We start from the raw sequence: 22,843 nt of genomic DNA on the forward strand, positions 1-22,843 counted from the left end.
TTCTGAATGTTACTCTAAAGTATCCATTCTAACCAAAGACTCCAGGGACGCAGAGAGATGGGCGGATGAACTTCCAACAGAAAGAAGGACGATTCCAACAGAGATCACAACGACACACTGAGCGTAAATATATATATTGATTGCAGTTGTTCCCGAATGAGTGAACGCTCATGTGCAAAGGATTAGCATTTCAATTGTTATAATTATCAGTCCTTCTCAGTCCTTTTGTCTACCAAGCCGCCATGCCGGTTTAGCCCACTAGGGCACATCCCCTATCATTTCCTTGTAACCATATCTACTTTGTTTGTGTGTGCATTTCTGTGATTATTTAGTTAGTTAATAAATAAATGATTGAGACAATTGATGTATGGATGATTCATAGTGAAGACTGGGTTCATGCAGATAACCAATAATTTACGATGTTTGGAATGAGACTAACGTGAGGTAAAGAATAATTCATTAATTAGAAGACTAATTGATCAGATATTAAAATATCTGGAAGTTAAATTAGGAAAATTATAACTTTGTAATCTGAATACTTTCCTTGGTGCCCCGACTTCCTAGTTAATTACATTTACATGATTAGTTTAGTCACATAATAATAATTACAGAGAATTGATTTGATAAAATAACGGTCCTCATTTTAATGATGGCAAAGACAAGACAACGGCTTAAAGTGGTCCTATGGACAGATACTCCAATCTCCTCTGTGGAGTTTTGCAGTTCCTTCAGGGTTATCTTTGGTCTCTTTGTTGCCTCTCTGTTTAAAGCCCTCCTTGCCTGGTCTGTGAGTTTTCGAGGGCGGCCCTCTCTTGGCAGGTTTGTTGTGGTGCCATATTATTTCCTTTTTTAATAATAGATTTAATGTTGCTCCGTGGGATGTTCAAAGTTTTTGATATTTTTTTATAACCCAACCCTGATCTGTACTTCTCCACAACTTTGTCCCTGACCTGTTTGGAGAGCTCCTTGGTCTTCATGGTGCCACTTGCTTGGTGGTGTTGCAGACTCTGGGGTCTTTCAGAACAGGTGTATATATACTGTGATCATGTGACAGATCATGTGTCACTTAGATTGCACACAGGTGGACTTTATTTGACTAATGATGTGACTTGTGAAGGTAATTGGTTGCACCAGGTCTTATTTAGGGGCTTCATAGCGAAGGGGGTGAATACATGTACACACACCACTTTTGTGTTAAATTTTTTATTTTATTTTTTTAACATGTAATTTTTTTTATTTTCCCTTCAACAATTTGGACTATTTTGTGTATGTCCATTACAGGAAATCCCCCCAAAAATCCATTTAAATTACAGGTTGTAATGCAACAAAATATTAAAAACATCAAGGGGGATGAATACTTTGGCAAGGCACTTTATAGGCACTGTATCACCTGATTTGCCTGAGAGCAAAACCATTGATTAGATCGGCATGTCCATGAATATACAGATCAGCTAACCTCTGGCTGCTGTTAACTGATACCCATAAACAAGCACATCCTGGAAGACCCTCCCTTCAGCGTCTTTCCCCTTCTTTATTGCCTCCCCCTCTCTCTCTGTCTGCCTACCCCTCTCTCTGTCTGCCTACCCCTCTCTCCTCTCTCTCTCTGCCTCCCTCTCTCTCTCATCCTCCTGTCATCACCTGGAAGCAAGCATTTCCATTGAAGGAAGGAGAGCCATGATGTATAGCTATCATAAATCAGCCAATCAACCACTGAGCGAGCTGCCTCGAGCACCACAAATACAGCCTGCCTGCCAAATTGTGTATGTAAGTGTGTTTCTCTGTGTGTGTGTGTGTGTCTCTGTGTGTGTGTTTCTGTGTGTGTTTCTCTCTGTGAGTGTGTTTCTGTGTGTGTATTTCTGTGTCTCTGTGTGTGTGTTTCTCTGTGTGTGTGTGTGTGTACTGTATGTCTGTGTCTCTGAGTGTGTATGTCTGTGTCTCTGTATTTCTGCGTGTGTATGACTGTCTCTGTGTGTGTGTGTGTTTCTGTGTGTGAATGCCTGTGTGTGTGTGTGTGTGTGTGTGTGTGTGTGTGTATGTATGTGTGTGTGTGTGTCTGTGTCTCTGTGTGTGTGTTTCTGTGTGTGTATGTCTGTGTGTGTGTATGTCTGTGTCTCTGTGTGTGTGTTTCTGTGTGTGTACGTCTGTGTCTCTGTGTGTGTGTTTCTGTGTGTGTATGTCTGTGTGTGTCTGTGTCTCTGTGTGTGTGTTTCTGTGTGTGTATGTCTGTGTGTGTCTGTGTCTCTGTGTGTGTGTTTCTGTGTGTGTATGTCTGTGTGTGTGTATGTCTGTGTCTCTGTGTGTGTATGTCTGTGTCTCTGTGTGAATGCATGCACTAGCATGTGTCCCACTTCCTTCCCAAAAGCCTCTGTGTTTCCTACAGAAATAAGATGGAGTAGTTGAAGTCAACACCTTCAGTTAGCAGGTTCTCATATGAATCCTTGACAGTGTACTGACTACCAGCAGGAAGACAGCTAAACAGCTCTAGTGAAGTCTTGCTTACAGAAAGAGCTTAGACAGCCATGTCTCTCAATTGGGCCTTCATATCCAGTTCTATAGAAGAAAATAGTCAAGTTTGTTTGTTCAGTAGCAGAGCATAAATGTACACACTCAAAACTATCCACTGTACCTATTCGCTTATTATGAACCTATGACAGAATCACAATAAATTGTTTCCTTCAGTACCATAACTGTGCTGGTGCAGAGGTCCCCTCCCTGATGATATCACCTGTTGCTAGGCAGGTTTGAATGGCATGGAAGACAGAATGCTATTGCATGGATGATAGTCCACAAACAATCCAGCGTACCACACCCAGACTGATTCTGTAAATCCAACAATGGATGTCTTCTCTAGTAAAATATATCTTTCTTCCGCTTATAGTAGTCCAGCCACTCCTTATTACACTGAGAACTGTAATATACTGAAATATATCCTCAGTATGGAAGACGTGAGTATGGGAACTAACCAGACAGGAAATGGTAGTGGAAGCTAGTGGATACCCTGACTGATATACAACTGTATTCAACTCAGAAACTGTGATTCTGGCCGGCAATCTAACACAAATCCAGTGCTCAGTTCTGTTTCTTCATTGGGTTGTCATTTTCCTTCCATTTAAATCAGTAGTGGGACCCTCTTCTACAGAGTCCATAAAACGTCTTCCAAAGTTAGAGAGAAAACATCTCTGCTCATACAGAGACCAACAGCAGGGAATGTGTATCACCAAATCTTCCTAGTTTAAAAAACGTCCTCCGACCCCCATCCCACCCTGTCCCTTCCCCCTGGTCATTATCTAGTAACTTTTGTGTACCTCTGGGTGCCAGCAGAGCAGATTACCCATAATCCTCCCTCACCCGAGTTCTGCCCTGCTGCTTTTTCCTGTGGCGCTGCCCTCTGGCATCCCCCCCCCCCCCCCCACACACACACACACAAAATACCCCCCAATATCCCCATCCCTACACTCATTCCACTTGGCTCTAGCCATGCGTAGCCTATCCTCAGTGGCACAGGCCTGGCCCAATCATATTTTCACCAGCAAACACAAACAATAAATAAAGTCAAAACAAAATAATAATTAAATACAGCTGGCCATTCCCCTGTTGCTGGCACAGTACAGTAGTCCAATCAGGGAGAACCAGCCTCTATTTACATGTGCACTGATGGGCAATGAGGTTAGTCATCAGTAAGACATACAGTAGCATTCAGCACTACATCTAACTACAGGAACTACCTAACTAACGAGGGGCTAAGAGAAGAGCAGAGGACAGCGCAGTAGTAACTAGTCGTAAAGTAGTAGGACATTACAGTTAGGTGTAAGAGAGAGAGAGGATGTGTTTTAGAGACACGAGTTGGGGGGTACACGTATAAGTAAAATATACCCCTCCCCCATCCTTGGGGGGTTCAGTTACTGTATGAGCAGGTTCTCTCTCTCTCTGTGCCCCCCTCCTCTGCAGTGTGGTCACCCCGGGATATGGAGGGACGGGGCGGAGACACAGCGTGCCCCTCAGGGGAATCTGTCATCCTCCAGACTGAGCGCCACGCGCTGCAGAGAGCAGATAAAACAACGTTACCACAGTATTTGTCTGTGTGTCTGTGTGTCTGTGTGTCTGTGTGCCTGTGAAGGAGAGCTGAAAGGGAGACTGAGACAGAGAGGACCAGAAACATAAAGAGGGAGAGAACTAAAAGTGAGAGAAAGAGAGCAACATAGAGACAGGGCAAAAGAGAGAAGCTCTCCTTAATGCAGATCCCACTCCTCCTCTCATCCCTCTATCCTCAGCACACTGATTTGGCAGTGATGTGGGGAGAGCTGCAAGGGCTTACAGAGATCCACCTCAGGACATTCTGATGTCTCTATCTAACTGAAACACCATAAAGAGAGGAGAGGAGGAGAGAGGAGGGAGGGGAGAAGAGAGGAGAAAACAGGAAAGGAGAAGAGGAGATAGGAGAGGAGAAGCGAGGAGAGGAGAGAGGAGAAGAGGGAAAGCCCAGGTGGAAGCTTGTTTCCTCCCCCACTACCCATTCTTAAGAGGAGGTGGTATTCAACATGACCTCTCAGCACAGCACTGTAGCATACCAGGTGTGTGTGTGTATAAACTATCATGTAGCCAGAGTCCCACCCCTCTCTCCCTCTGTTTCTACCACGCTACGACAGCAATGCGTGTCACCATGCAAACTGATCCAAGCGCTAACCCCTCCCACCGCTGTCTTGTTCATGTTTACCAGCAGATCTCTGTTTAAGATACCTTACAAGTACACTGCTAGAAAAACTAAACGCTCATGGAGAGAAATATATCATTAAAAACAAGAATAATCAGGAATAAATGAATATGATTAAAGATTGTCCCGTCATCTAAGGTGCTGTTTCTGTTCTGGTTACTGTTCCCCTTTTGCCTAATTTACACTCCAAAGGGGAATGAGCAGGTTTGACGCTCCCTTCACTAATTCTTCATAGAGGAGAGAGTAAAGCTACAACCGAGGACGCTGTGCCTCCCTAACGCACAACGACAACACAGTGACACACACTGTCAAAACACAGAATGTGGAGCTGGATAGAGACCCAATAGACTATATGATGAATGAAGGAGAAGATAATGTGGTGGTGGGCTGGTGATGAAGGGCTCAACATCTGTGTTTGACCAAGGAAGTTTTTGGAATGATTTTGTGACTTAAGTGTGTGTGTGTGTGTGTGTGTGTGTGTGTGTGAGGATGTAAGCCTGTCCCTGTCTTGGAGACTCTCCTACCCCCACACACTCCAACCCTCTCTCTATCTCCAAGTCCCACCCAATCTCAATCTCATTTGCCGGTGGGATGCATGGGAGCCCCCGAGTACCAATGGGAGTTGCTGTCTGTGATCCCGCCCCCCAGGGGCAGGGCTAGGAATGGCTGGTGAGCGCTGCCACTCACAGCGGGGTAGACGTGGCCGATAGACTCTCCAGTACGACCGATGTGAATCTCGTCATCGTCGTCCTCCGTGGTCTTACGGTAGACAGGGTTGTCGAAGTTCATACTCTTGGTGTTCTTCCGGCGCCAGTTACACCAGATCAGGTATCCGGCGGTGCAGAGCAGGCCGATGATCACTGTGGCAAGGATAGGAACTGCATGTGTGAAACACAGCGACACACACAGCGACACACACACACACGCACACACGGCGGCAGCGTTAACACAGCTAGGGGAGACAGAGCGGTGCTTTAGCATACAAACACATCCTAGTATCACCACACATAGCAAACGGCAATGAACACACACACACACACACACACACACACACACACACACACACACTCTTTAAAACACACACACACACAAATATACCCATGTAAATGCACACAGAAGCAAGCACACCCAATCCCAAGCCCACACACACATAGCCACACACACTCATGCATGGCACATGTACAACCAAACCACACACACGCGCTCGCATATTGTAGCCTACACACAAGTTCAAAACATGCTGGGTATAGTGGTATTCCAGGAAAAGGAAATGGGGGCTGGGGAGGAGGGTATATGTCTGGCTTCTCCGCTCAGCTTTGGCTGGCGTTCCCAGTCCTAATTTCCCCCATCAGACGTGGAGTGGCGGTATTCCCATGGAAGACCCCGACTAATTGGTCTATTATGGGGGGGCACTGGAGACTCTTCTATGATTAAGGGCCTGAACCCCCAGAAATCCCTTTGTTCTTATGTAAACACTCAATTAAGATGTTCTCAATCAGACTTTCCTCTCCAAATAGCTTGGATCTGAAGATCTCCAGCAATATCGAGGGAGAATTAACCATGGAAATAATCATTGAGAGATACACTGCATGGCCAAAAGTATGTGGACACCCCTTCAAATTAGGGGATTTGGCTATTTCAGCCACACTCATTGCGGACAGGTGTATAAAATTGAGCACACGGCCATGCAATCTCTATAGACAAACATTGTCAGTAGAATGGCCTTACTGAAGAGCTCAGTGGCTTTCAACAAGTCAGTTTGTCAAATTTCTGTCCTGGTCAACTGTAAGTGCTGTTATTGTGAAGTGGAAACACCTAGGAGCAACAACGGCTCAGCCGCGAAGTGGTAGGCAGCACAAGAACAGAACAGCCAAGCAGCCACACACAAGCCTAAGATCACCAATGCCAAGCGTTGGCTAGACTGGTGTAAAGCTCTTTGCCACTGGAGCAGTGGAAATGCATTCTCTGGAGTGATGAATCACGCTTCACCATCTGGCAGTCCGACGGACGAAACTGGTTTTGGCGGATGCCAACTGTAAAGTTTGGTGGAGGAGGTTCAGGATAGACCCCTTAGTTCCAGTGAAGGGAAATCTTAATGCTACAGCATACAATGACATTCTAGACGATTCTGTGCTTCCAACTTTGTGCCAACAATTTGGAGAAGGCCCTTTCCTGTTTCAGCATGCACATAGTGAGGTGGATATGGAAATGGTTTGTCAAGATCGGTGTGGAAGAAATTGACTGGCCTGCGTAGAGCCCTGACCTCAACCCCATCGAACACCTGTGGGATGAATTGGAACGCCGACTGCGAGCCAGGCCTAATCACCCAACCTGCCCGACCTGAGTAATGATCTTGTAGCTGAATGGAAACAAGTTCCCGCAGCAATGTTCCAACATCTATAGAAAGCCTTCCCAGAAGAGTGGAGGCTGTTATAGCAGTGAAGGGGGGACCAACTCCATATTAATGCCCATGATTTTTGAATGTGTCCACATACTTTTGTCCATTTAGTGTATGAAAGGGGGAATGATGGAGAGAGGAGTGGGGGAGAATATTACCTATCAAATGAACCATTGAGAGATATGAAAGCGGGAATGGAGGGTGGGAAGGAAGGAGGGGGTGGATGGGAGAAATAGTAGGATGTATTCAATGGGCCGGGGTTAGGGATATCTCATTTTAAAGACTCAATTATTGACAGAATGTATGCTAGAGCAAGGTAATTTACACATTATGCCAATTGCCAGTCAATTCAGACATTATTATAGAGCTGTATCAGTGTTCGCGATCTTAAGGTCAACAGTGCCTTGCAAAAGTATTCGGCCCCCTTGAACTTTGCGACCTTTTGCCACATTTCAGGCTTCAAACATAAAGATATAAAACTGTATTTTTTTGTGAAGAATCAACAACAAGTGGGACACAATCATGAAGTGGAACGACATTTATTGGATATTTCAAACTTTTTTAACAAATCAAAAACTGAAAAATTGGGCGTGCAAAATTATTCAGCCCCTTTACTTTCAGTGCAGCAAACTCTCTCCAGAAGTTCAGTGAGGATCTCTGAATGATCCAATGTTGACCTAAATGACTAATGATGATAAATACAATCCACCTGTGTGTAATCAAGTCTCCGTATAAATGCACCTGCACTGTGATAGTCTCAGAGGTCCGTTAAAAGCGCAGAGAGCATCATGAAGAACAAGGAACACACCAGGCAGGTCCGAGATACTGTTGTGAAGAAGTTTAAAGCCGGATTTGGATACAAAAAGATTTCCCAAGCTTTAAACATCCCAAGGAGCACTGTGTAAGCGATAATATTGAAATGGAAGGAGTATCAGACCACTGCAAATCTACCAAGACCTGGCCGTCCCTCTAAACTTTCAGCTCATACAAGGAGAAGACTGATCAGAGATGCAGCCAAGAGGCCCATTATCACTCTGGATGAACTGCAGAGATCTACAGCTGAGGTGGGAGACTCTGTCCATAGGACAACAATCAGTCGTATATTGCACATATCTGGCCTTTATGGAAGAGTGGCAAGAAGAAAGCCATTTCTTAAAGATATCCATAAAAAGTGTCGTTTAAAGTTTGCCACAAGCCACCTGGGAGACACACCAAACATGTGGAAGAAGGTGCTCTGGTCAGATGAAACCAAAATTGAACTTTTTGGCAACAATGCAAGACGTTATGTTTGGCATAAAAGCAACACAGCTCATCACCCTGAACACACCATACCCACTGTCAAACATGGTGGTGGCAGCTTCATGGTTTGGGCCTGCTTTTCTTCAGCAGGGACAGGGAAGATGGTTAAAATTGATGGGAAGATGGATGGAGCCAAATACAGGACCATTCTGGAAGAAAACCTGATGGAGTCTGCAAAAGACCTGAGACTGGGACGGAGATTTGTCTTCCAACAAGACAATGATCCAAAACATAAAGCAAAATCTACAATGGAATGGTGTTAGAATGGCCAAGTCAAAGTCCAGACCTGAATCCAATCGAGAATCTGTGGAAAGAACTGAAAACTGCTGTTCACAAATGCTCTCCATCCAACCTCACTGAGCTCGAGCTGTTTTGCAAGGAGGAATGGGAAAAAATGTCAGTCTCTCGATGTGCAAAACTGATAGAGACATACCCCAAGCGACTTACAGCTGTAATCGCAGCAAAAGGTGGCGCTACAAAGTATTAACTTAAGGGGGCTGAATAATTTTGCACGCCCAATTTTTCAGTTTTTGATTTGTTAAAAAAGTTTGAAATATCCAATAAATGTCGTTCCACTTCATGATTGTGTCCCACTTGTTGTTGATTCTTCACAAAAAAATACAGTTTTATATCTTTATGTTTGAAGCCTGAAATGTGGCAAAAGGTCGCAAAGTTCAAGGGGGCCGAATACTTTCGCAAGGCACTGTATATCCTGTAATATGTGATAACATGAGTAGTATGCAAATCTGACTTAAGGGGGGTTTAATCCCTGATGTTATTTTGATGAGCTCTTGATCTAAATTTACAGTAATGTTTTTACAACTGACAGGCCTATGTGTTCACATGGGCTGTTATGATATGCTGGAGCAACACCTGAATGTGAATTTCCAGAATCTCCCATAAGTGTTAAATTGGGTTGAGATCTGGTGACTGAGACACACACACACACACTAGAGGTAGACCGATTAATCGTAATGACCGATTAATTATGGCCGATTTCAAGTTTTCATAACAATTGGAAATCAGTGTTTTTGGACATCGATTTGGCCGATTTTATTGTTATTATATATATATTTTTTTTTTACACCTTTATTTAATCTTTATTTAACTAGGCAAGTCAGTTAAGAACACATTCTTATTCACAATGACGGCCTAGGAATGGTGGGTTAACTGCCTCGTTCAGGGGCAGAACGACAGATTTTTACCTTGTCAGCTCTGGGGATTCAATCTTGCAACCTTAAAGTTAACTAGTTCAACGCTCTAACCACCTGATTACATTGCATTCCATGAGGAGACTGCCTGTTACGCGAATGCAGTAAGCCAAGGTAAGTTGCTAGCTAGCATTAAACTTATCTTATAAAAAGCAATCAATCAATCAATCAATCATAATCACTAGTTAACTATACATGTTTGATGATATTACTAGTTTATCTAGTGTGTCCTGCGTTGCATATAATCGATGCGGTGCGTATCGTTGCTCCAATGTGTACCTAACCATAAATATCAATGCCTTTCTTAAAATCAATACACAGAAGTATATATTTTTAAACCTGCATATTTAGCTAAAAGAAATCCAGGTTTGCAGGCAATATTAACCAGGTGAAATTGTGTCACTTCTCTTGCGTTCATTGCACGCAGAGTCAGGGTATATGCAACAGTTTGGGCCGCCTGGCTCGTTGCGAACTAATTTGCCAGAATTTTACGTAATTATGACATAACATTGAAGGTTGTACAATGTAACGGCATAATTTAGACTTATGGATGCCACCCGTTAGATAAAATACGGAACGGTTCCGTATTTCACTGAAAGAATAAATGTCATGTTCTCGAGATGATAGTTTCCGGATTCGGCCATATTAATGACCTCAGCCTCGTATTTCTGTGTGTTATCATGTTATAAGAGCAGTCTGACTGAGCGATGGTAGGCACCAGCAGGCTCGTAAGCATTCATTCAAACAGCACTTTTGTGCGTTTGCCAGCAGCTGTTTATGACTTCAAGCCTATCAACTCCCGAGATTAGGCTGGTGTAACCGATGTGAAATGGCTAGCTAGTTAGCGGGGTGCGCGCTAATATGGTTTCAAACATCCCTCGCTTTGAGACTTAGAGTGGTTGTTCCCCTTGCTCTGCATGGGTAACGCTGCTTCGAGGGTGGCTGTTGTCCTTGTGTTCCTGGTTTGAGCCCAGGGAAGAGCGAGGAGAGGGACGGAAGCTATACTGTTACACTGGCAATACTAAAGTGCCTATAAGAACATCCAATTGTCAAAGGTTAATGAAATACAAATGGTATAGAGAGAAATAGTCCTATAATCCCTATAATAACTACAACCTAAAACTTCTTACCTGGGAATATTGATGACTCATGTTAAAAGGAACCACCAGCTTTCATATGTTCTCATGTTCTGAGCAAGGAACTGAAACGTTAGCTTTCTTACATGGCACTTATTTCACTTTTACTTCCTTCTCCAACACTTTGTTTTTGCATTATTTAAACCAAATTGAACATGTTGCATTATTTATTTGAAGCTAAATAGATTTTATTGATGTATTATATTAAGTTAAAATAAGTGTTCATTCAGTATTGTTGTAATTGTCATTATTACAAAAAAAAATACAAAAAAATGGCAGATTAAATTAGAATTATGTTCCTCCCACCTTAATCTCCATTCCTCAACCCCATAGAGGAATTATGTTCCTCCCACCTTAATCTCCATTCCTCACCCCATAGAGGAATTATGTTCCTCCCACCTTAATCTCCATTCCTCACCCCATAGAGGAATTATGTTCCTCCCACCTTAATCTCCATTCCTCACCCCATAGAGGAATTATGTTCCTCCCACCTTAATCTCCATTCCTCAACCCCATAGAGGAATTATGTTCCTCCCACCTTAATCTCCATTCCTCAACCCCATAGAGGAATTATGTTCCTCCCACCTTAATCTCCATTCCTCAACCCCATAGAGGAATTATGTTCCTCCCACCTTAATCTCCATTCCTCACCCCATAGAGGAATTATGTTCCTCCCACCTTAATCTCCATTCCTCAACCCCATAGAGGAATTATGTTCCTCCCACCTTAATCTCCATTCCTCAACCCCATAGAGGAATTATGTTCCTCCCACCTTAATCTCCATTCCTCACCCCATAGAGGAATTATGTTCCTCCCACCTTAATCTCCATTCCTCAACCCCATAGAGGAATTATGTTCCTCCCACCTTAATCTCCATTCCTCAACCCCATAGAGGAATTATGTTCCTCCCACCTTACTCTCCATTCCTCAACCCCATAGAGGAATTATGTTCCTCCCACCTTACTCTCCATTCCTCAACCCCATAGAGGAATTATGTTCCTCCCACCTTAATCTCCATTCCTCAACCCCATAGAGGAATTATGTTCCTCCCACCTTAATCTCCATTCCTCAACCCCATAGAGGAATTATGTTCCTCCCACCTTACTCTCCATTCCTCACCCCATAGAGGAATTATGTTCCTCCCACCTTACTCTCCATTCCTCAACCCCATAGAGGAATTATGTTCCTCCCACCTTAATCTCCATTCCTTAACGCCATAGAGGAATTATGTTCCTCCCACCTTACTCTCCATTCCTCAACCCCATAGAGGAATTATGTTCCTCCCACCTTACTCTCCATTCCTCACCCCATAGAGGAATTATGTTCCTCCCACCTTAATCTCCATTCCTCACCCCATAGAGGATTTATGTTCCTCCCACCTTACTCTCCATTCCTCAACGCCATAGAGGAATTATGTTCCTCCCACCTTAATCTCCATTCCTTAACGCCATAGAGGAATTATGTTCCTCCCACCTTACTCTCCATTCCTCAACCCCATAGAGGAATTATGTTCCTCCCACCTTAATCTCCATTCCTCACCCCATAGAGGAATTATGTTCCTCCCACCTTACTCTCCATTCCTCACCCCATAGAGGAATTATGTTCCTCCCACCTTACTCTCCATTCCTCACCCCATAGAGGAATTATGTTCCTCCCACCTTACTCTCCATTCCTCACCCCATAGAGGAATTATGTTCCTCCCACCTTACTCTCCATTCCTCACCCCATAGAGGAATTATGTTCCTCCCACCTTACTCTCCATTCCTCACCCCATAGAGGAATTATGTTCCTCCCACCTTACTCTCCATTCCTCACCCCATAGAGGAATTATGTTCCTCCCACCTTACTCTCCATTCCTCACCCCATAGAGGAATTATGTTCCTCCCACCTTAATCTCCATTCCTCAACGCCATAGAGGAATTATGTTCCTCCCACCTTAATCTCCATTCCTTAACGCCATAGAGGAATTATGTTCCTCCCACCTTACTCTCCATTCCTCAACGCCATAGAGGAATTATGTTCCTCCCACCTTACTCTCCATTCCTCAACGCCATAGAGGAATTATGTTCCTCCCACCTTAATCTCCATTCCTTAACGCCATAGAGGAATTATGTTCCTCCCACCTTAATCTCCATTCCTCAACACCATAGAGGAATTATGTTCCTCCCACCTTACTCTCCATTCCTCAACGCCATAGAGGAATTATGTTCCTCCCACCTTAATCTCCATTCCTTAACGCCATAGAGGAATTATGTTCCTCCCACCTTACTCTCCATTCCTCAACGCCATAGAGGAATTATGTTCCTCCCACCTTAATCTCCATTCCTTAACGCCATAGAGGAATTATGTTCCTCCCACCTTAATCTCCATTCCTCACCCCATAGAGGAATTATGTTCCTCCCACCTTACTCTCCATTCCTCACCCCATAGAGGAATTATGTTCCTCCCACCTTACTCTCCATTCCTCAACGCCATAGAGGAATTATGTTCCTCCCACCTTACTCTCCATTCCTCACCCCATAGAGGAATTATGTTCCTCCCACCTTAATCTCCATTCCTTAACGCCATAGAGGAATTATGTTCCTCCCACCTTACTCTCCATTCCTCAACGCCATAGAGGAATTATGTTCCTCCCACCTTAATCTCCATTCCTCAACGCCATAGAGGAATTATGTTCCTCCCACCTTACTCTCCATTCCTCAACGCCATAGAGGAATTATGTTCCTCCCACCTTAATCTCCATTCCTTAACGCCATAGAGGAATTATGTTCCTCCCACCTTACTCTCCATTCCTCACCCCATAGAGGAATTATGTTCCTCCCACCTTACTCTCCATTCCTCACCCCATAGAGGAATTATGTTCCTCCCACCTTACTCTCCATTCCTCACCCCATAGAGGAATTATGTTCCTCCCACCTTACTCTCCATTCCTCACCCCATAGAGGAATTATGTTCCTCCCACCTTACTCTCCATTCCTCACCCCATAGAGGAATTATGTTCCTCCCACCTTACTCTCCATTCCTCACCCCATAGAGGAATTATGTTCCTCCCACCTTACTCTCCATTCCTCAACCCCATAGAGGAATTATGTTCCTCCCACCTTACTCTCCATTCCTCACCCCATAGAGGAATTATGTTCCTCCCACCTTACTCTCCATTCCTCACCCCATAGAGGAATTATGTTCCTCCCACCTTAATCTCCATTCCTCACCCCATAGAGGAATTATGTTCCTCCCACCTTACTCTCCATTCCTCACCCCATAGAGGAATTATGTTCCTCCCACCTTACTCTCCATTCCTCACCCCATAGAGGAATTATGTTCCTCCCACCTTACTCTCCATTCCTCACCCCATAGAGGAATTATGTTCCTCCCACCTTAATCTCCATTCCTCAACGCCATAGAGAAATTATGTTCCTCCCACCTTACTATCCATTCCTCACCCCATAGAGGAATTATGTTCCTCCCACCTTAATCTCCATTCCTCAACGCCATAGAGGAATTATGTTCCTCCCACCTTACTCTCCATTCCTCACCCCATAGAGGAATTATGTTCCTCCCACCTTAATCTCCATTCCTCAACCCCATAGAGGAATTATGTTCCTCCCACCTTAATCTCCATTCCTCAACGCCATAGAGGAATTATGTTCCTCCCACCTTAATCTCCATTCCTCAACCCCATAGAGGATTTATGTTCCTCCCACCTTAATCTCCATTCCTCAACGCATAGAGGAATTATGTTCCTCCCACCTTACTCTCCATTCCTCAACCCCATAGAGGAATTATGTTCCTCCCACCTTAATCTCCATTCCTCACCCCATAGAGGAATTATGTTCCTCCCACCTTACTCTCCATTCCTCAACCCCATAGAGGAATTATGTTCCTCCCACCTTACTCTCCATTCCTCACCCCATAGAGGAATTATGTTCCTCCCACCTTACTCTCCATTCCTTAACCCCATAGAGGAATTATGTTCCTCCCACCTTAATCTCCATTCCTCAACCCCATAGAGGAATTATGTTCCTCCCACCTTAATCTCCATTCCTCAACGCCATAGAGGAATTATGTTCCTCCCACCTTAATCTCCATTCCTCAACCCCATAGAGGAATTATGTTCCTCCCACCTTAATCTCCATTCCTCAACGCCATAGAGGAATTATGTTCCTCCCACCTTAATCTCCATTCCTCAACCCCATAGAGGAATTATGTTCCTCCCACCTTAATCTCCATTCCTCAACCCCATAGAGGAATTATGTTCCTCCCACCTTAATCTCCATTCCTCAACGCCATAGAGGAATTATGTTCCTCCCACCTTAATCTCCATTCCTCAACCCCATAGAGGAATTATGTTCCTCCCACCTTAATCTCCATTCCTCAACGCCATAGAGGAATTATGTTCCTCCCACCTTAATCTCCATTCCTTAACGCCATAGAGGAATTATGTTCCTCCCACCTTACTCTCCATTCCTCAACGCCATAGAGGAATTATGTTCCTCCCACCTTAATCTCCATTCCTTAACGCCATAGAGGAATTATGTTCCTCCCACCTTACTCTCCATTCCTCAACGCCATAGAGGAATTATGTTCCTCCCACCTTACTCTCCATTCCTCAACGCCATAGAGGAATTATGTTCCTCCCACCTTAATCTCCATTCCTTAACGCCATAGAGGAATTATGTTCCTCCCACCTTAATCTCCATTCCTCAACGCCATAGAGGAATTATGTTCCTCCCACCTTACTCTCCATTCCTCAACGCCATAGAGGAATTATGTTCCTCCCACCTTAATCTCCATTCCTTAACGCCATAGAGGAATTATGTTCCTCCCACCTTACTCTCCATTCCTCAACCCCATAGAGGAATTATGTTCCTCCCACCTTAATCTCCATTCCTCACCCCATAGAGGAATTATGTTCCTCCCACCTTAATCTCCATTCCTCACCCCATAGAGGAATTATGTTCCTCCCACCTTAATCTCCATTCCTTAACGCCATAGAGGAATTATGTTCCTCCCACCTTACTCTCCATTCCTCAACCCCATAGAGGAATTATGTTCCTCCCACCTTAATCTCCATTCCTCAACCCCATAGAGGAATTATGTTCCTCCCACCTTAATCTCCATTCCTCACCCCATAGAGGAATTATGTTCCTCCCACCTTACTCTCCATTCCTCAACCCCATAGAGGAATTATGTTCCTCCCACCTTAATCTCCATTCCTCAACCCCATAGAGGAATTATGTTCCTCCCACCTTACTCTCCATTCCTCACCCCATAGAGGAATTATGTTCCTCCCACCTTAATCTCCATTCCTCACCCCATAGAGGAATTATGTTCCTCCCACCTTACTCTCCATTCCTCACCCCATAGAGGAATTATGTTCCTCCCACCTTAATCTCCATTCCTCACCCCATAGAGGAATTATGTTCCTCCCACCTTAATCTCCATTCCTCAACCCCATAGAGGAATTATGTTCCTCCCACCTTAATCTCCATTCCTCAACGCCATAGAGGAATTATGTTCCTCCCACCTTAATCTCCATTCCTCAACGCCATAGAGGAATTATGTTCCTCCCACCTTAATCTCCATTCCTCAACGCCATAGAGGAATTATGTTCCTCCCACCTTAATCTCCATTCCTCAACGCCATAGAGGAATTATGTTCCTCCCACCTTAATCTCCATTCCTCAACGCCATAGAGGAATTATGTTCCTCCCACCTTAATCTCCATTCCTTAACGCCATAGAGGAATTATGTTCCTCCCACCTTACTCTCCATTCCTCAACGCCATAGAGGAATTATGGTCCTCCCACCTTACTCTCCATTCCTCAACGCCATAGAGGAATTATGTTCCTCCCACCTTAATCTCCATTCCTTAACGCCATAGAGGAATTATGTTCCTCCCACCTTACTCTCCATTCCTCAACCCCATAGAGGAATTATGTTCCTCCCACCTTACTCTCCATTCCTCACCCCATAGAGGAATTATGTTCCTCCCACCTTAATCTCCATTCCTCACCCCATAGAGGAATTATGTTCCTCCCATCTTACTCTCTATTCCTCACCCCATAGAGGAATTATTTTCCTCATGGAGGTGGAAGGTTTATGACCACCATCCACATGATCAAATGTCCCTCCAGAACGCAATGAATGCTAGATGACTGGACATATCTGCAGAAGATTTCCCTGGGTGGACCAGGCATGCCAAAATATTATTTCCTAGGTGTATTGCCCAAGATGACATAAGATGTGATGTGGATGAGAACCTGTGGCAAAATGCAGAAGACCAAGTTGACTACCATTGCTACTGTATCTGTATCGGTAGATGGTGTATAAACAAATGAATGTATTTTGGAATCAATCAATGCCATTCAATGCCATAAAACATATTGGAGCATATTGCATCATGTCTGATTCATTCCTGTAACATATACTGCAGTGAATTCTAAACCGTAGAGAGGTGTCATTCTTGTTCTGTAAAGACATTTTACAGAAGAAAACATTGTGTAATGCTACCTGTTGTTAGTGTTTTTTAGGTCATTGTTTTATGAGTTACAACGTGTGCTTGTTGGGTGACAACCTTTGCTAGTGTTATGGAAGAATGAGTTGATTTGAGACAAGTATGAAGTGTTTTCGTAGTTTTAGTGCATTTTGGATGTGAAATTAACTGCTGTGCCAAGCTGAAAGTTGGTTAAGAAAACTGTGTGAAAAGTTTTGAAAAAGTGACCTAAATATTGAGAAATGGGTCCTAGCGATTGTAAAAAACTGTAATTGCTTAATGAAGTCAGGAACCACATCTGTGTGGAAGCACCTGCTTTTAAAATACTTTGGGTCCCTCATTTACTCAAATGTTTCCTTTATTTTGGCAGTTATTTGTACATTCCTGTCACACATTACACACATACACAAAAAACACACTTTCAAACTCACATCTTCCAGACCAGGCAACATCATGTGCAGGGGAGACCAAGACAGAAGCAGAGACAGACAGAGAAGCGGGAAGAAGCAGACAGGCATTATATGATACAGTAGACTGGTACTCACCTATAGGAATCACTATACCCAAAACCACCACTGTTATGTTGTTACCCAGGAGGTAGTGGTCATTCCCAGCTGAGAGAGAGAGAGACAACGATATGGGGAGGAAAAGAGAAAGAGAGAGGGGGAGAGGGAAAGAGAGAGAGAGACAGCGAGAGGGGGAGGAAAAGAGAAAGAGAGAGGGGGGAGGGAAAGAGAGAGAGAGAGACAGCGAGAGGGGGAGGAAAAGAGAAAGAGAGAGGGGGGGAGGGAGAGAGAGAGACAGCGAGAGGGGGAGGAAAAGAGAAAGAGAGAGGGGGGGAGGGAGAGAGAGAGACAGCGAGAGGGGGAGGAAAGGAGAAAGAGAGAGGGGGAGGGAGAGAGAGCGAGAGGGGGAGGAAAAGAGAAAGAGAGAGGGGAGAAAGAGACAGCGAGGGGGGAGGAAAAGACAAATAGAGAGGGGGTGGGAAAGAGAGAGAGACAGTGAGAGGGGAGGAAAAGAGAAAGAGAGAGGTGGGAGGGAGAGAGAGAGAGAGAGACAGTGAAAGGGGGAGGAAAAGAGAAAGAGAGAGGGGGGAGGGAGAGAGAGAGCGAGAGGGGGAGGAAAGGAGAAAGAGAGAGGGGGGGAGGGAGAGAGAGAGAGCGAGCAGAATGACAAAAAGAAGAATAAAGAGAAAGACAAAGTGTTAAGAAGAAAGTGATACACGGTTAAAGGCCCACTGCAGTGCAAAACGTCATTTTCCTGTGTTGTGTATATATATTTCCACAAAATTGTGAAATTGTGAAAACAATGATAATACTGTTTCAGTGTAAGAGCTGTTTTGGTGGGATGGAGTTTTGGCCTGCCTGGCAACAACACCAGGCGATATAAGTTAATAGAACAATAACAAAGAGAGTTTCAAACCCAATAGCAGCTTGTCTTCAGGTTACAATCCCTCCCATTAAGCTCGTCCAATTAGGCCACTCACTCAAACTACTCCCAGACAGTCCTATCAAAATTCTTGCTTGAGAAATTGCTCTTTGCTAAGAAGCTATTTTAGTAAATGTTTTATCATTACTTATTTAACTGCCATTCTCTCTGCTAGAGGCCATGCCTCCTTCTTCCTGCCATTCTCTCTACTAGAGTCCGTGCCCCCCTTCCTCCTGCCATTCTCTCTGCTAGAGGCCGTGCCCTCCTTCCTCCTGCCATTCTCTCTGCTAGAGGCCGTACCCTCCTTCCTCCTGCCATTCTCTCTGCTAGAGGCCGTACCCTCCTTCGTCCTGCCATTCTCTCTGCTAGAGGCCATGCCTCCTTCTTCCTGCCATTCTCTCTGCTAGAGGCCGTACCCTCCTTCCTCCTGCCATTCTCTCTGCTAGAGGCCGTACCCTCCTTCCTCCTGCCATTCTCTCTGCTAGAGGCAATGCCTCCTTCTTCCTGCCATTTTCTCTGCTAGAGGCCGTACCCTCCTTCCTCCTGCCATTCTCTCTGCTAGAGGCCATGTCTCCTTCCTCCTGCCATTCTCTCTGCTAGAGGCCGTACCCTCCTTCCTCCTGCCATTCTCTCTGCTAGAGGCCGTGCCCTCCTTCCTCCTGCCATTCTCTCTACTAGAGGCCATGCCTCCTTCCTCCTGCCATTCTCTCTGCTAGAGGCCGTACCCTCCTTCCTCCTGCCATTCTCTCTGCTGGAGGCCATACCCTCCTTCCTCCTGCCATTCTCTCTGCTGGAGGCCATGCCTCCTTCCTCCTGCCATTCTCTCTACTAGAGGCCGTGCCCTCCTTCCTCCTGCCATTCTCTCTGCTAGAGACCGTGCCCTCCTTCCTCCTGCCATTCTGTCTGCTAGAGTCCGTGCCCTCCTTCGTCCTGCCATTTTCTCTGCTAGAGGCCGTGCCCTCTTTCCATTCTCTCTACTAGAGGCAGTGCCCTCCTTCCTCCTTCCATTCTCTCTGCTAGAGGCCGTGTCCTCCTTCCTCCTGCCATTCTCTCTGCTGGAGGCTGTGCCCTCCTTCCTCCTGCCATTCTCTCTGCTGGAGGCCGTGCCCTCCTTTCTCCTGCCATTCTCTCTGATAGAGGCCGTGACATTCCTCCTGCCATTCTCTCTGCTGGAGGCCGTGCCCTCCTTCCTCCTGCCATTCTCTCTGCTGGAGGCTGTGCCCTCCTTCCTCCTGCCATTCTCTCTGCTGGAGGCCGTGCCCTCCTTCCTCCTGCCATTCTCTCTGCTGGAGGCCGTGCCCTCCCTCTACCTCCATTATTCCCTCCATCTCTCCTGTGTCTTGTCTAATGGTTCCTTGTTCCGCTGTCTCATCTCCCCCTTCCTCCCCCATCACCCATTCACCTCCAACCCAGGTTTATGTTGTGCTCAGCCTTTCCCCAGGATAAATCCAGCCTCATCTCCCCATTAGGGTTGTTGGGCCAGTAGCAACACTGTAATTATCCCGATATAATGGAACCTAGCCTTGGAAATAAACAGAGCATATCACAATAGTAGCATTCTGTTAGCCTCCACAAGATCAGATCATCAATGACCAAAGTCTATCACACACACACACACACACACCCACACACACAGACACACACACTATTATTTTTCACATAATTGTTTCTATGCTTGTTTCCGTATTGTTGGAAAGGGCCCGTCAGTAAGCATTTCACTGTTAGTCTACACCTGTTGTTTACCAAGCATGTGACAAATACAATTTGATTTGATTTGGACACTCAGCTGGTGAGTGAGCCTGATACAGTAGTGTCTTACTCAGCGAAAGTGGATTAACTGTAATGGTCACAAAGCATGACTGACGTCCAATAGGCACTAAGACTCCAAAAGGGGATTAATCAAATCTTATTAAACATGTGAAAGAACTGGCCCAGAGGCCCTGGAGGTAGGAACTGTGGAACGAGGAGAACTGAAAGGGCTGAAGAGGGAGTGCATTTCATTATGGGGTACTATTATAAGGGAGGGGTTTTACTGTTGTGCACAGAACATTCACTTGATCCATTCTGATTGTCTCTGAACCTCAACCTGCATGTTTAGTTTCTCTGTGTGTGTGTGTGTGTGTGTGTGTGTGTGTGTGTGAGAGCTATCCCACTATCCACTGTTTGCTTTCATCTTTAAGTTGCAGTGCCTGCTCTTTTTCCGCTCTGCCGTGCAAAGTGTAATGCAACACGTGTAACAGCTGATGTTGGAAAACCCACCGATGTGCATTGTTCCCCATCTCGGAATAACAGCCGGTGGGTTCCGGATACCGGAACAGGGCTCTTGCCGTGTCCGACCCCCCCCCCCCCCCCCCCCCCAACTGTTTGTTGTGTAATAGCAGGATGTTTTATCCTTTATTCTCTGTTTACTACTTTCTAACCCTCTTCCTTTCATCCTTAGTCTATCTCTCTCTCTCCTCTCCTATCCCTTGTTTTCCCCTGCTCTATGTTCCACTGTGCCATGCTCCACCACGCTCATCATTTAACCCAGTGTGGTTCTGTTGCTCATCTTTAATGGACAAACCCTGCCATGCTCGCTGTGCTTCTCATAAATAACTACACACACTCATCAATATTAAAACTTCTCAGATACGTTCATTACACACTCTGGCTCTATGGGCTATATGGGAGAGTACTGGGTGCTTTACCATCACCTGGGCTATATGGGAGAGTACTGGGTGCTTTACCATCACCTGGGCTATATGGGAGAGTACTGGGTGCTTTACCATCACCTGGGCTACATGGGAGAGTACTGGGTGCTTTACCATCACCTGGGCTATATGGGAGAGTACTGGGTGCTTTACCATCACCTGGGCTATATGGGAGAGTACTGGGTGGTTTATCATCACCTGGGCTATATGGGAGAGTACTGGGTGCTTTACCATCACCTGGGCTATATGGGAGAGTACTGGGTGCTTTACCATCACCTGGGCTATATGGGAGAGTACTGGGTGCTTTACCATCACCTGGGCTATATGGGAGAGTACTGGGTGCTTTACCATCACCTGGGCTACATGGGAGAGTACTGGGTGCTTTACCATCACCTGGGCTATATGGGAGAGTACTGGGTGCTTTACCATCACCTGGGCTATATGGGAGAGTACTGGGTGCTTTACCATCACCTGGGCTATATGGGAGAGTACTGGGTGCTTTACCATCACCTGGGCTACATGGGAGAGTACTGGGTGCTTTACCATCACCTGGGCTATATGGGAGAGTACTGGGTGGTTTATCATCACCTGGGCTATATGGGAGAGTACTGGGTGCTTTACCATCACCTGGGCTATATGGGAGAGTACTGGGTGCTTTACCATCACCTGGGCTATATGGGAGAGTACTGGGTGCTTTACCATCACCTGGGCTATATGGGAGAGTACTGGGTGCTTTACCATCACCTGGGCTACATGGGAGAGTACTGGGTGCTTTACCATCACCTGGGCTATATGGGAGAGTACTGGGTGGTTTATCATCACCTGGGCTACATGGGAGAGTACTGGGTGCTTTACCATCACCTGGGCTATATGGGAGAGTACTGGGTGCTTTACCATCACCTGGGCTACATGGAATAGTACTGGGTGGTTTATCATCACCTGGGCTATATGGGAGAGTACTGGGTGCTTTACCATCACCTGGGCTACATGGGAGAGTACTGGGTGCTTTACCATCACCTGGGCTATATGGGAGAGTACTGGGTGCTTTACCATCACCTGGGCTATATGGGAGAGTACTGGGTGGTTTATCATCACCTGGGCTATATGGGAGAGTACTGGGTGGTTTATCATCACCTGGGCTATATGGGAGAGTACTGGGTGGTTTACCATCACCTGGGCTACATGGGAGAGTACTGGGTGCTTTACCATCACCTGGGCTGTATGGGAGAGTACTGGGTGCTTTATCATCACCTGGGCTATATGGGAGAGTACTGGGTGCTTTACCATCACCTGGGCTACATGGGAGAGTACTGGGTGCTTTACCATCACCTGGGCTATATGGGAGAGTACTAGGTGGTTTACCATCACCTGGGCTACATGGGAGAGTACTGGGTGCTTTACCATCACCTGGGCTATATGGGAGAGTAATGGGTGCTTTACCATCACCTGGGCTATATGGGAGAGTACTGGGTGCT

The 22,843-nt window shown here is 45.4% G+C and overlaps 1 protein-coding gene across 4 annotated transcripts in view; it reads right to left on the reverse strand.

Annotated features, from left to right (window-relative positions):
- Positions 1-3,437: 3,437 nt before the first annotated feature.
- The window catches only part of LOC110523029 (low-density lipoprotein receptor-related protein 8-like), a 363,891-nt gene continuing 344,485 nt past the window's right edge, over positions 3,438-22,843 (reverse strand). The window contains exons 17-19 of one of the 4 annotated variants that reach the window (XM_036978658.1): positions 17,796-17,864; positions 5,399-5,571; positions 3,438-4,037 (exon numbers count right to left, since the gene is read on the reverse strand). In XM_036978658.1, coding sequence (XP_036834553.1) covers positions 3,999-4,037; positions 5,399-5,571; positions 17,796-17,864 — 281 coding nt within the window. In that variant the 3' untranslated portion in view covers positions 3,438-3,998. Of the gene's footprint in view, positions 4,038-4,170; positions 5,590-17,795; positions 17,865-22,843 lie in introns of those variants that run through there. The other 3 variants (XM_036978657.1, XM_036978656.1, XM_036978655.1) reach the window with 3 other exon arrangements.

Source organism: Oncorhynchus mykiss, chromosome 5 (assembly GCF_013265735.2).
Source record: "Oncorhynchus mykiss isolate Arlee chromosome 5, USDA_OmykA_1.1, whole genome shotgun sequence".
Classification (NCBI taxonomy): domain Eukaryota; kingdom Metazoa; phylum Chordata; class Actinopteri; order Salmoniformes; family Salmonidae; genus Oncorhynchus; species Oncorhynchus mykiss.